This window comes from Strigops habroptila, chromosome 6, assembly GCF_004027225.2.
Source record: "Strigops habroptila isolate Jane chromosome 6, bStrHab1.2.pri, whole genome shotgun sequence".
Taxonomy (NCBI): domain Eukaryota; kingdom Metazoa; phylum Chordata; class Aves; order Psittaciformes; family Psittacidae; genus Strigops; species Strigops habroptila.
Genome location: NC_044282.2, coordinates 34920877 through 34934793, shown reverse-complemented (window position 1 = coordinate 34934793; position 13917 = coordinate 34920877). Strand labels below are relative to the sequence as shown.

At 36.6% G+C, this 13917-nt stretch overlaps 1 protein-coding gene across 1 annotated transcript in view; it reads right to left on the bottom strand.

Annotated features, from left to right (window-relative positions):
- Window positions 1–13917, bottom strand: part of EYS (eyes shut homolog) — a 797046-nt gene that overhangs the window by 745486 nt on the left and 37643 nt on the right. Inside the window, exon 3 of the mRNA XM_030490420.1 lies at window positions 461–654. Within this exon, the coding sequence (XP_030346280.1) occupies window positions 461–654 (194 nt within the window). The remainder of the gene's footprint in view (window positions 1–460; window positions 655–13917) is intronic.

Sequence of the window (13917 nt, the reverse complement as noted above, 5' to 3'; positions counted from 1 at the left end):
GCCACAGAAACGGCCACAGAGAAAGGCTGAGCAGATTGGGGTTGTTCATGCAGGTAAAAAGAAGTCTCTGAAGGATCTATTGAAGGCTTTCAATACTTGAGAGCCTACAAGAAAGCTGGAGAGGGACTTTTTAAAAGGACCTGCATTGATAGCACAAAGAATAACGCTTTTAAACTAAAAGAGGGAAAGGGTATATTTAAATTAGATATAAGGAAGATACTCTTTACTACAAGGATGGTGAGACACTGGAAAAGACTTCCCAGACATGGGTGCGCCATCCTGGCAGTGTTCAAGACCAGGCTGGATGGGGCTTTGAGCAACCTGGTCTAGTGGAAGGTGTCCCTACCCATGGCAGGGGGGTTGGCACTAAAGTTCCCTAAAATGGACTTTAAGGTCCCTTCCAACCCAAACAACTCTATGATTCTATGTTCAAATAGAGATCTCTGAAGCTTATACTTACATTTGGCAAATCGATACATGTACCTCCATTCTGACATGGCCTTGAAGAACATTCACTGATACCAATTTCGCAGTTGTGACCAAGAAAACCAACAGGACAATCACAAACATATCCATACTGGTTATACTGGCATATACCCCCATTCAGGCATGGCTGAGATGCACAAGGATCACCAGGTTCCTCACAAAATGGACCTAAAAGTAATAAACATAAAAAGCTAGGGAGTGTTTGAGTGAATGATGCTTCCTGATATTCTGCCCATAAACATTATCTTGTCACTATGTTGTATCTCCCTATTATTTCTCCCTTTTTTTTTTTTAATTTTAGGAGGGATTGAAAGGCTTTTATTCATAGTGGTTTTCTGCAATTGTCTACCCTGTGAAGCTCTAGTTACTAACTGGGACATCGCCATTTTAAAAGAACTGAACTAAAAATATTCCTGTTGGTTTACTTCTTTTGGTGAATAAACATGGTAGAAGTATGTGGGAGTGACTAAACTCATGTCTAGCAAAGGGAGGAGGAGAACTGGAACCACAGCTCCACGAGATACTGAACAGTCACTGAACGTCTGTTTTGCAGCAGTTATTATGAAGAAAAGCTGAATCCAGTGGACTTTCAGATCAAGCAGGTTGTTCGCATTCCTGTTTATAGATCCAGCCAGCAGTGAAGTTGACTGTAGTCTCAGTAGGTGCACAGTCATGCACGCACACACGCACACAATACAGACACATTGCCCACATGGATCAACATAAACACAAACAGCACTCACATGAGCATGAACAACAACAATGTTCAACCTTTTCCTCCTCTCTGGCTAGTCAGTACTGAAGTTCAACAGCTAACATACGTACTCCCTTGTTTTCTAAAGGCACAAATAAACCCATATTAATGGGTCATTCAAATATCAGTGCAGGTTTTAAGTCTTGTCTGATATCCAGATCCAGATCCTGAACCTCTTACCAACTTGCTGGCTCAGACCTTAAGTCATTCCAGATCTGGGTATCATTCTAGTTGGAAAAGCCCACCCCTGCCTACTAAGAAGTGTGGTAACACAGAAGAAAGTAAAGAAAAAAGACTGCAGTGATCACACACAGGCTCAGCCAGAGAAGCATAATGAGCAGCAGACTGCTTACACTCAACCAGCTGTTTTATCACCTTTTCTCTGCATTTTCCCATATTTGTACTCCTCCCACCCACCTTGATCCCTCTTCTTCTCCCAGATAAACCACCCTTATGTAATTGTTTGTCCCCATGGTTCCCAGTTTTGTCACCTCCATATACGAATTTGTTATTTCTGGTAGTTACCCAGATAATGTGGCTTTATGTGGCATTACTGATATGGCTACCCAGGCTCTGTTGGCCTTACAAGAAAATAATCCACAAAATGTCCCTGATTCCTCCTTTAATTATCTATCTGTGAAGTTTTCCTGTTTCTCACAAAATTCTCCCTTAACCATCTATGAAAGCCACTCATCACTCATGATGCTATCTGTAACTTTCAGCCACTCAGTTAGTTGTTAAAATCAGCAATTTCCCATGTTCTGTCCAGTAGTTCACTATGTCCTGTTCAGCTACCGTAACCCCAGGCAGGGGTTTACTAATCTACCTGCATACCTTAACAGTTATGAGCTAAGTATTCTGGTCAATTAACTTTTTAAATTGTGCCACATCAAAGATCGAGCAGAATTATAGCACCTGAGAATTTACTTCCATTTACTTCTGGAAAATTATGTAGCAGATAGATATGCTTTTTACATGTCTTGTACTTTGGTACTCTGATTTAAACCTCCTTCCTAACGCATACTTAACAGATTACATCAGATGCATTTTTTCAGTAATTGGCTGTAGCAATAACATTACCTTCATAATAAATCTATTCTGAAGTAGTAGTATGTATTGATTCTGCATTTTGTTAGCCACTTGAAATAACTGCATTAAAAATAAGACATTCATAAAAAAACAGATTATACTTTACAAAAAGATGTATACTTCCGAAATGGTAAACAGAATACAGGAAACTGAGAATTGTAAACTATAAAGCAAACATAGAAAATTCATTCTGAACCAATTAACAGATAAGTGTGCAAGCCCCTAGTAATTTTCTCACCAACAGACTAGTTATATAGAGTAAGTATGTGGAACAATGTTTACCAGGAAATCTAAGTATTACACACTCTGTCTCTATTATTTACCAGAACAGCTGATGCAACAAACACTATACATGAAAATCCCATTAGCAGAAAAAAGGGTCAAAACACAAAATCCTTTTTCTCACTCAGTTCATTGGAAGTAGTTGTTTCAATAATGCAAAATGCACTGGATCTATCTTTTAGAATGTATTACTCCATTCTCTTTAGCATCAGAGGACATTGAAAGAATCTGTAATGAATTTGTTGCTATCCTTCATCACCATAGTAACCAAATTACAGTAAAAGTACATTGCAACTTGCAGATGTTAATAGAAAAAGCTAAGAAGGCCACTCCTCAGAACAAGGCCACTGACTGGTATTAGTGCACATACATAAGAGAACATCTGAAACATGAAGTGAGGTGGATTGGCCAATTGTTTTTTTATTATTCAATTATGTATTTAGCTGTCCTGTTATACTTCAGTACTATTTGTACCTTAGCAGTACATAGATAAGGTTACATATGAATGCTTATTCTTTTGGGTTTTTTTTCCTTTTATTGGGCATATCTGACAAGAATGGGTGCTCCTGTCCCACCTACGTTACTCAACAGGAGAAGACAAATCAGCAAAACAGTGACTTCAACTGCTCTACTCAAAGGAAAGCCAAACAGCGTAGTTCCACAAGCCAAATGATTTGTAAGTTGTTCCTGCCTGAATCCATAAAAGCTTCCCCATTTTTTCTGCCACTGTTAACCAAGAATTTCTTAGCCTTCTGTTAAACAATGACCGTGGATGGGATTATTAGAATAAGAAAAGACTGAATGAACAAAATAACACAAAACAATGAAGGCCAGCTGCGGAAACCAGATGACAGAGGCATTTTTGATACCAGTATGATCATTTGTAGCAAAACCGGGAAAAGGGCATTGTTGTGCTAAAAAAAAGAGATAGTGCAACTTTGTTTTAGAGAAGACTAAACGTAGATGGAAGAGAACTAGAGAAAAGCCTGAGAGGAGACAAGGAAATGGTAATCATAGCATGAAAGATGTACCAAGGAAAAAGTTCATGGTTCAAGGAAGGCAGAGAAGGTGTTTAACTTCTTTTCACCTTGGCATCTCCTTAAAAGGGGCAAAAATTTATATTTTTCTTTTGTTAATTTGGAAAAAGCAGCGCTTTTAGTATGAATTGGAAGCCAATTACCTAACCAGGTCACAGGGGATCAATTTCAATGAAGATACTGAGGCAGCAACTGCACACATGGTCTAAAACACGGGTCACATCTTTCACAGGTCAATCTAGAGTAAATTCAATAAAATACCAACTGTCTAATGAATTTTAGGAAGAATTCAGTCTTGAGCAGGAATATTTCCTTAATCATTGATGCTACTCATGTCTTTAACATTCCTCTGCTTTATAATTCCTTGTATTCGGCATCTCATATGAAAAGCAAAAGCAGTGCTCTTTCACTTGAACATCCATGCCTGGTGAGTTTGACAAATCAAGTCAATAAAAGGAATTCTGAAGGATTAGTGATTTGAAGCTTTTTAGTCTATCATTCCCAAACCTGATATCACACTCCATCTATTTTCTTAAGTAGATTGAAAGGCAACTTGATAACAGCCCTTGGATGCGGATAATATCAGGCAGTAAAGGGACCATTAATTCAGTGGAGAAAAATGCAACAAAAGCAAATGAATGAAGAGAGAAGCAAACACAAACAAAGTTAGAAACGCGTCATAGTTTTACCAGTGAGATCTCTGTATCAGACAACCATGAAAGAACTGGATTCTACAGCTGCTCATGTCTTCACATCAATGCCTTTTGAAAGATACTATTTTAACCACATAAAAGACAGGAGCCTTAATATATTTGAAAGCAATATAACAAACTTTGGGCAGAAGAGATGAACAACTGTTCCTCTAAACTTGCAAATCTACTTATCTACTTGGACTCAAAACATATACAAAACCTCTTAATAGTTGTGTAAAATTGGGAATTAATTCCAAATTCACATTATAAAACTTATATGTTTTTGTCATCATCAGTGCCTCCTGTTTAGGTATGTTAAAATAAAAACTTCATAGCCATGCTAACATTTACTGACCTCTTGAATGCTGTTGCTAGAAGCAAGGTAAAAAGTGACCAGGATAGGAACAGATATGTATAATCTGAAGACAACTGTGTACCCCTGCAGGAGAATAGTATTTAAACAATGAACAATGCAGCTGGAAAGAATACACTGGTCCAAACTGCAAGCGAATATTGAAAATGTTTGTACACATTATGGAGACCTGAGATTTAAATTAAAAAAGGGCAAGGCAAATTCTTTTAACTGCATAGATCTGATGCATAATTTTCTATTTTACTTTAACATCAACATAGTGTATAGGCATAGTATTTGACATAGGTGTTGCGTCTTTCTGTTGCCAACAATTTCAACAGAAGTGATTCTTCCCTCAGTCAGACCCAAAAAGAGACAGTTGCTGAAAGCATTCACTGATAAATGATTAATGAATGACTCAAAGCTATGGCATATTGTTCAAATTCTCAGGAAAATAAATGTAGAAAACATGTTCTAATGGCAGATAAATGATTCAGGAAACTTTCAACTTCCATATAAAAAAAATAGTTACCAGCTTGACTGAATATCCTGATTAAACAGGAAAATTAAAGAAATTAAAGACATCACCAGCAGGATTGGTTCACCATGGTCTTCCAATACAGTGACTTCTTGTTTGATTTACTTCAATGAAAAAAAGCTGGCAGAAGATCAAAAAGCAGTAATGGGCGAGTAAAGATTATCCTACAGACCAACATGACAGTTAATGAATTTTAGTTTAATGACCTGAACCTTATTTCCAGCATCTTTTATTGCTTTGACATGTGAAGAGAATAAAATCCTCCACCAAAACCAAACAAATGACAAAAAAAAAAAACCCAGACCTTTCTTGTTTAACTGTATCCCTGCTAGTCTTCATTATTTTCACTACCATGTAACAATGATAATCCACTGAAAGTCCAAAGACATTCCTGACACCATTGATAAGCCACTGAATTTGTTAAGACACCACATAGTGCCACTTACTTACAAAAATAGCTGGGGTTGCTGATCAATACAGTTTTTATTTTTAATACAAGCCTTTCTGGGCTTCATATTTCTACAACTGTTTCTCTTTCCAAGGAGAAAAATATGTAAAAGATCATATAAGCATAGTATACTTTAATATTATTTCAGTACTTTTCTTTTGTTGTTCCTTTAATGAAAAGTTTTCTAGAAGAGTTCTATTTTCTAGAAGAGTTATGCGTAAAGCACAGTAGACTTTTTCAGGAAACAGCATATATTACACACATACACATTCACTTATTTGTACTTCAGTTAGAATGAAGCAATAATATTTCAGGGTTAGCACAAAAAAGGAACTATTTAGTGGAACAGAGATCTATTTTCAGTTTAAATGAAATAACGTGGTTGCTTGGAGCTACAATCAAGGATCAAGATGATCAGTAGGCAGTGAACGGAATAAAGCCTGGAAATGAAGACAAATATGATAATGTAATTGTTTAAAAGAGTTAAAATTGTAGTATGTTCTGTTTCACAACTGAAATTATAGAAACCCACACACCATGTCCTTATGCCATGCCATTATTAATGTTTAGCACACTTGTTCACTTTAAAACTAATGCCAAAATGAGGCTTTTTTCATCTGAGGTCTGTCAGGTTTCAGTTGATTAAGTGAAAGTACTTCTGCAATTAAACTAATACCTATCTGCATAGTTCTGTTAATAACGTCTTTCAATTAGTCCAATCCAGTTCATTCCTTTTTTTTTTTAACTTTCCTGAGTTTTGTCAGCTGCTCTTCCTTTTAAATGCAAAACTGAAAAGTATTTTTAAAAGTTCTCTTTGTAGCAAGATATTTTTATTTCTGTTTAAAAACATCGCTGAATCACACGGTCTTTTCTTATATATATAGACCCTGAAATATACCAATATTTCTACTGGTGCACTAAAATCATTAATCTTTGAACTATGAATAAAGTATTTGCATCTTCATATAGATTTTTAATCAAAACCAATGAATGACACCTTTTTTTCTGCATATGAAGTTTCAGTAAAGTTTGAATCAAAATGACATCTACTTAGGGCATTATAAATCTAGGTCTCAGAAGAGAGCAAGTGCAAATCTCCATGAAAGATTATAAGGGCTACGATCTTAATTTTAGACCAAATAGGCAGTATCAAAGCTCACTGATGTGCTTTATACAAAAGCTCCAATCAGCAGACTTGAAAATAGACATTTTGGAAGTAAATGAATGAGAAGAACATTAGCTTCCATCAGAGGAAAACCTATTAGAGAGCAAATTACAGTACTGCTGGAGAAACTCATCAAGAGTCCTTGTAAACTTTTTATCTTGACTAAACACAGTGTTCAGAAATTCTAAAATAGCCAGAGCTGTGCTGATTCTGAGCCCATGCCACCCCGGCTACTGCTAAGGCAGTGTGCATGGGCTGTCCTGTCACTGCTTCTGGAAGGCTATTATTCCCTGGGGCAAGAGCAGGGCATCAATGTAGTTCTAACAGATCAGCATGTACTATTCCTAGCCTAAAATCCCTTCCTAGTGCCTCAGTTTGCTGCAGAAAGGGGTGTCCAAATAGCTGTTAGGGGCGCAGGAGGAATAGCCATAATGTTCAAATTGACAGCTATGACTTTTATCAACACCAATGCTGCCCACTAATGGAATGTCTACATTTTAACTTGCCTTCCTCCTTGCAGCAAGCTGCTTGTGTTTACTAGACACCAGGTACAGAAGAAAATGTGTGTCCATTAACAGTGAATTCACTAATACCCCACGGTTTCTGCTACAGTAAAATTACATGATTTTGTATCCATGTTCTGGGAAGGCGATTTTAAAAATTCAGTGGTTAATCACTCCTTTCTCTCTAAGGCAACTGTTTCTCCAGATAATATTAATTTAGTTCCTCAGCGCCCCTCAAGTGACAAGACTGCTCCTATGCTGTTACTATGCAAGATATGTTTCTGATGGCTCACATACTCCTGTGAGAGGCTCAATACTTCTCAAGTATTCCACCTCTTAGAGATGAGGAGGTCTCTCCTGACATTCATGGACTAGCACTGTGCCTGAACTTATTCAGTATGCTTTCTAAAGGTATGAATGGGACATATACTTCTTATTAAAATTCTAAATGATAATAGATACACTGAGTGGGACAGAAATGATCAACTATCTTGAAAAGCAGTAAGTTCATGGATAAAATAAATTTAATGAAAAACGGTGGCAAATATGGCTAGACTTGATCCTTAGTGAAAACTGGAAAAGAAAACGTTTGCATTTGCATCATCATCATTATCTTAATGGTCACTGAATATCTGAGGTCAGTAGAGTAAATGACAGACAGAGCTTGTCTGCTTCTGGTTGAGGCAATGTAGAAATTTCCTACATTTTTCTTTACCTCTGTACTACTGCTTGAGATTCACAAAATCACATGACAGTTTAATTTTACCAGATCAGTACAACCCTGAAAAGTAACACGTATGACACAACTGAACAAATAATTTTCTCTTATCTTGAACACTCTGTCTTACAAAAATTACCTTACAAGTAATGGAAGCTACTTAAAAATTAAAGCAGTTTGAGATTCCTGGCAATATATTGGTGAAGTTACTTCTTCAGTAGACTCTTTAGGAAAATTAAAAATACTCTATATTATCAAGCAAAAGAAGTTTTGTAGGGACAAAACAGCTTTTATAGACCAAAACTGGGGTTTTATTTGTTTGCTTTGTTTGTCAAGTTAATAAATGCATTTTTGCTTCCACCAGTCTTGATTTACTTACAGATTTTGTTCCCCATGGCTAAAAATCCTATCAATGTGGAAAATCAATATTTCTTAATTAAACAAATTAATTAATTTTCTTCTAGCTTTTATTTTTCTTTAAAATGGAGACAAATGACTAGAAAGAGCAAAACCCCTTCAGAAGGCACTGAATGCACTGAGGTTTTAATGAGATGCGTAAAAAGATGTATTCCTGGGCCAGAATTACTCTGAACCACTCAAAACACTTCGGGACATTCTTTTTTATAAATGCTCCCAACACAAGTAACAATTTTAGCCACATTATGTACAATCTGGTTATTTATGATTGTTAGCACTTACCTTCCTAGCACCATAAAAGTAGATGAGATTTTAAAGAACACATAAAGAGGCCAAGTACCATTTTTAAAAACATTCGAATAACTTGACATACAAAATAAATGTGCTACATCTCTTCTATTATAGCTAGACTCTTCCACATCTGAAGGTATCTTGTATGAAGTCGTGCTGGCAACTGCAAATTGAATTTTAGATTTCATTTTTGACGTGATACTTTGATATACTATGAAGTCCCATGTTCGAAAATTATCTACGTACCTTTAGAATGGAAATTCTATTGCTGGCACTGTAAAATATTGTGATAAATGGCAGCTCTAAGAAAATGATTGTTGTTAACTGTGCTAACAGGCTTACTTTAGTCTACATAATAATTTATTCTTCCTTCTTGAGACACTTTTCTTTGGTAAAGGTGATACAGGTCAGATTTGCTGGGTTGTTCTCAATTCCTTTATGGAAACATTTAAACAGTTTTGGGGCAGTCATAATTGTGTTCATTTGCTAACTGATCTCAGTATCACCTCACATAACCTGGTGTAAATCAGAAGAAATCCTGTAAAACCTGATGAACCAATACTGATGAAATGCATCAGTAGATACATTAAGTAGATTTCAGCAAATTCCTCATCTTGCTTTCCTACGGAGTGGAAGTCACCAGAACAATAGTAGGGTTTTTTTGGACACCAAAAGCTCTAGGCTAATACCCATTAAGAGTCAAATAAAGAAACCGACCTGCAACTGGAAGTTCCCTAAAAGATTAAAAACTTGGCTCTAACAGGCCTGTACTCTATACCCCGATATTCAGCAATCATGACTACAACGTAATAAATTTAAACCTTTAAGAACTGTAAAGATATTGGGTGGGGGGAGGGGCAGGTGTTGTTATTGTTATTTCATTGTCATGAGGCCCCACCTGCAGTACTGTGTTCAGCTCTGGGGCCCCCAACATAAGAGGGACATGGACCTGTTGGAGTGAGTCCAGAGGAGGCCACAAAGATGATCAGTGGGCTGGAGCACCTCTCCTATGGAGACAGGCTGAGGCAGCTGGGGTTGTTCAACCTCAAGAAGGCTCAGGGAGGACCTTAAACCAGCCTTCCAGTACCTCAAGGCGCCCTACAAGAAATTTGCAAAGGGACTTTTTACAAGGGCGTGTAGTGATGGGACAAGGGGGTATGCCTTGAAGCTGAAAGAGGGCCAATTTATATTAGATATTAGGAAATAATTCTTCACTATGAGGGTGGTGAAATGCTGGAACAGGTTGCCCAGAGAAATTGTGGATGGCTCAGTTCCTGAAAGTGTTCAAGGCCAGGCTGGATGGGGCTTTGAGCAACCTGGTCTAGTGGAAGGTGTTCCTGCCCACGGCAGGGGGGTTGGAACTAGACAACCTTTAAGGTCCCTTCCAACCTAAACCATTCTATGATTCTATGATACTATTGTTGTTGTTGTTATTATTATTATCCATTCTTTTGACTAATATTTTCAAGAATTCCTCTGAAACTAGGATAAACCAAAGATGCAATAGTTTAAATATTGATAGTGAGCCATTCAGTTAGTTACATGAATCCAGAAGAAAAGCTCTAAATAAAGCAACAGCATGAAAGTTGGCATTCTGGTATTTCTCTGCCAATACACAGACTTTCTAGAAGCACATGACAGGTGATCAACTTTGTGCTCTCTCTTCAAAGTTACCACAGCCAGCTGACTGATGACGGAAGATATTTGTAGGCTGAAAAATCAAATGGATTTGTAAGAATACTCGAACACTTTCCTCCATAACAAATTATTTCATGTGCAGCTTGGACTTCTCTGTTGTTTGCAGCCAAAACTGTATTGTGTGAGAGGACAAAAAAGCTTGGGTAAGCAGGTACTAAGCCATTTACATCTTTTTACATCAACTCTAAATCAAGAAAATACACTTGCAGTCAAATACAGTTCACAGCACTGATGTATTATACACAGCTGTAAATACTGAACTTGACAAAAATGCTGACATATTTGCACCGCTCTCAAGGTTTCAAAGAGTCCTCAGCAATATACATTTTAAACACTTTAATTCTCCCAAACAGCATGAGTCTTTCAAACTCACTAATTCTTATGAATCCCTTAACAAAATTATTTTTAAAATGAATTTTGAGAGAAGTGAATGACTGAAACCAGTGATCCATTTGTCTCTGTATAGTTCTGCAGCGAACTGTTAATCATTTTTAAAGATTATGTATCTTCTTTTTCTATCTGTAGTATGTAGAAGCAGGTTTACAATTAATCAAGAAAGAAGTTAACATGGAGAATAATCTTTTGAAAGGTAATTGACTGTTCAAGTCTTTGACAAAGGAAACTATTCAAGATACATACTTTCCATAACACGCACAACCCCCATCATGGTCCTTGGAAATCACAACTCTAAATGGCAAAGTCCTATCACAGTCAAAGCGGATTTTGGCTGAGATTAATTCCAACTTGATTACTTAACAATGTCCAGAAACATGACTGTAAGTTTGAGGGGCTACTAAGGACCTGGGAAACAGATCTTCAGAAGAAATGAAATTCACTTGAAATTCAACAAGCAAGGTAAGGGTTGAGGAAGATGTAAATTATAGGAAAACATTCTGGGAAGGCGTGCACTCAGGCAACTGCAGAGACCAGGGATATGTACTAAATAAGGGGAAGCCTCAGGCAGCAGTGGGGATTGAGTATAATGAGTAGAGGGGAAGGAGGAGAGAGCAGGTGGTACAGAAAGTGAGAGCAAAAAGAACCCTTGAATCTCAGGAGTAGAGGAGCCCATCACAGTAACGCAGAGCTACAGGAGGAGCTGAGTAGTTACCAATACCTCTGCTTTGATATGTGCAGTAGCCTAGGAGGCAGAGGAATTAAAAAAAGCAGTTGAGAAGAGCTTTATGTTGCTGATGAAAAAAAGATGGGGTTTAACTTGAATATTTCCATATTGGTGATTTTTATCCTGGCTACCAAATTTTAAAGTATTGATTGTCATGAAAAATCCCAAGAGGGCTCAGTTGTGTTAATACCTAAAATGAAGGCTAATCACATGGATAAAATGTGTGATATGTCACCAAGTGATTGCATCACATCATCTCATAGTCTAAATTTATCTTCCCTTCTCCTAAATTATGCATTCATTTATTGTGATCGATTAATCTTGAGAAAGAAAAAAAAAAAAATCCCTAGGAGTACCTATAGAAGAAAACCAGAAAAACAAAATAAATATTAACCAAAATTAGGTAACTCAGTTTTGTACATAAAAGCCATCATACATAGTAAATTCAGATGTGACGTGGAACTGCAGCCCAGTGAAGAAAAAGAAAGGTATATAAGCATGTTAGCAAACATATAAACATGATCCTAAGTAGATACTACAGCAAGGAAGATGAAACCATCAGCACAAACACTATATTCCTCCTAGAGAAGGACTCCAGATGCTCACAAGAGCACTCACCTCAACACCCCTGCTGCCAACAGCAGTAAAGCAGCCCAGAAAGGGTCAACACAGCATCTGGAAAGGAGTTAGAATCCAAGAAGTAGATATGTATGAACCTGAGATCTATAAGAACCTTACCTGTATTATTATTGAAATATTATCTGCACAGATGACTCTTAAGATTTCAACTGCACTATATCTTTTTTGCTTTATATATGCAATGTTTTTTCCAGAATCCTGTGCTTAAATATTGATACATACTGACACATCTAAAAGCAGCAAGATAACAAAGCCAAATGAAATTAAAGAGCAAACGGAGGGGAAAAAAAAAAAATTCATTATTTTAATATTCAAGACACTTGCTATTAACAAGATCCCTTCAGTAGTAAGTTAAAACTCTACAGCATCAGAAGACTGTATTTTCTCTCACCATTTGGGAGGTCTGTGCTCTGTAACATACAAAACAGAAGTTCATACGACCTAACGTGGGCTATATAAAAACTAGATGCTCATTCTTAACTGCTGTCAGAACCAACAGTGTAAACAGGATACCTCTAGAAGATCGTTCGTTCCATTCAAAAAAGGTAACTAGGACAGATGCAATTGTTCCTGGGATACCTGTTTTTCCTCTAACTAAACAGGGCAAATTAAACATATATTTCAGGTTAAGACACCAAAATCTAGACAGCTGATATTGAATAACATGGAACCAGTCAATGAAGACTATCTAAAAGTTTGTTAAATTAATGGACTAAAGCTAATCAGAGAATATAATTTTACCACAGATTTATCACTTTACAGCAAGCTGCAAAGGCTAAATAATCAGGTTTGGTCTGTTGATTTTACTGTCAAGGTGATAAAATATATTTTGAAAAGACCAATTATTGTTTGGAGAACAGACAACGAAATGGTGTCCTGCGTCTTGGAGAAAAAGCAACTTCAAATATGATGTATTCCTACCTATATGTTTAGGGATTTCATTCACACATATACTAACTAATAAATTAAAATGGAGAGTGGTTAGTGTAATCTTTTCATTTGGCCTACGGAGTATTTTTATTTTAATCTGTAATCTCCATTCATTTTGAAAATGCCTTAAATTTAAAAGATCCACGTTTGCTTTTACTGGTATTATGTTTGAACAGTTAAGCATATGAGAAGTTTTAGGACTTAAATTTATTTTTAAAGGATTATAATCTACCAACAAAATGAACAAAGGAATTGTCAAAGCTTTCTGAAAGCTGTGAAAAGCTTTTGAAATAGTGACTTTCTGTCATAATTCGCAGGTTGTCATTGTCTCCTTGTAACGTAAACTCGTCTTTTGTCTATCTGCGTATCATGGCTATGAAGAGTGGACTTCCCTTTAAAAGAAGACAGACGTTATTTTACTGAAATGTTTGCAACAGTATTGGTTCTATACACTGATTTATATCCCTCCTGGTGCTAGTGATGTCATTTCTAAATTCTGCTCTGCTGCTAATTCCCTAAGATAAGTAAATGAGTCTTACTAAACTGGAAATGTGATAGTCGTCATCTATTTACAGCAAAAAAAAAACCAACCCTGCGCACATTTTCTAGTGTTTAAATTTCATTTATTAATTAAGAACATTAGGTATTGTCTTCTGCTGACACACAGTATGGTATCAATAAACAGTCAGCTACTTTCAAGACTACATGTTTCAAGCCATTGATTTCCTGATGCTGAAATACATAATATGATAATATTA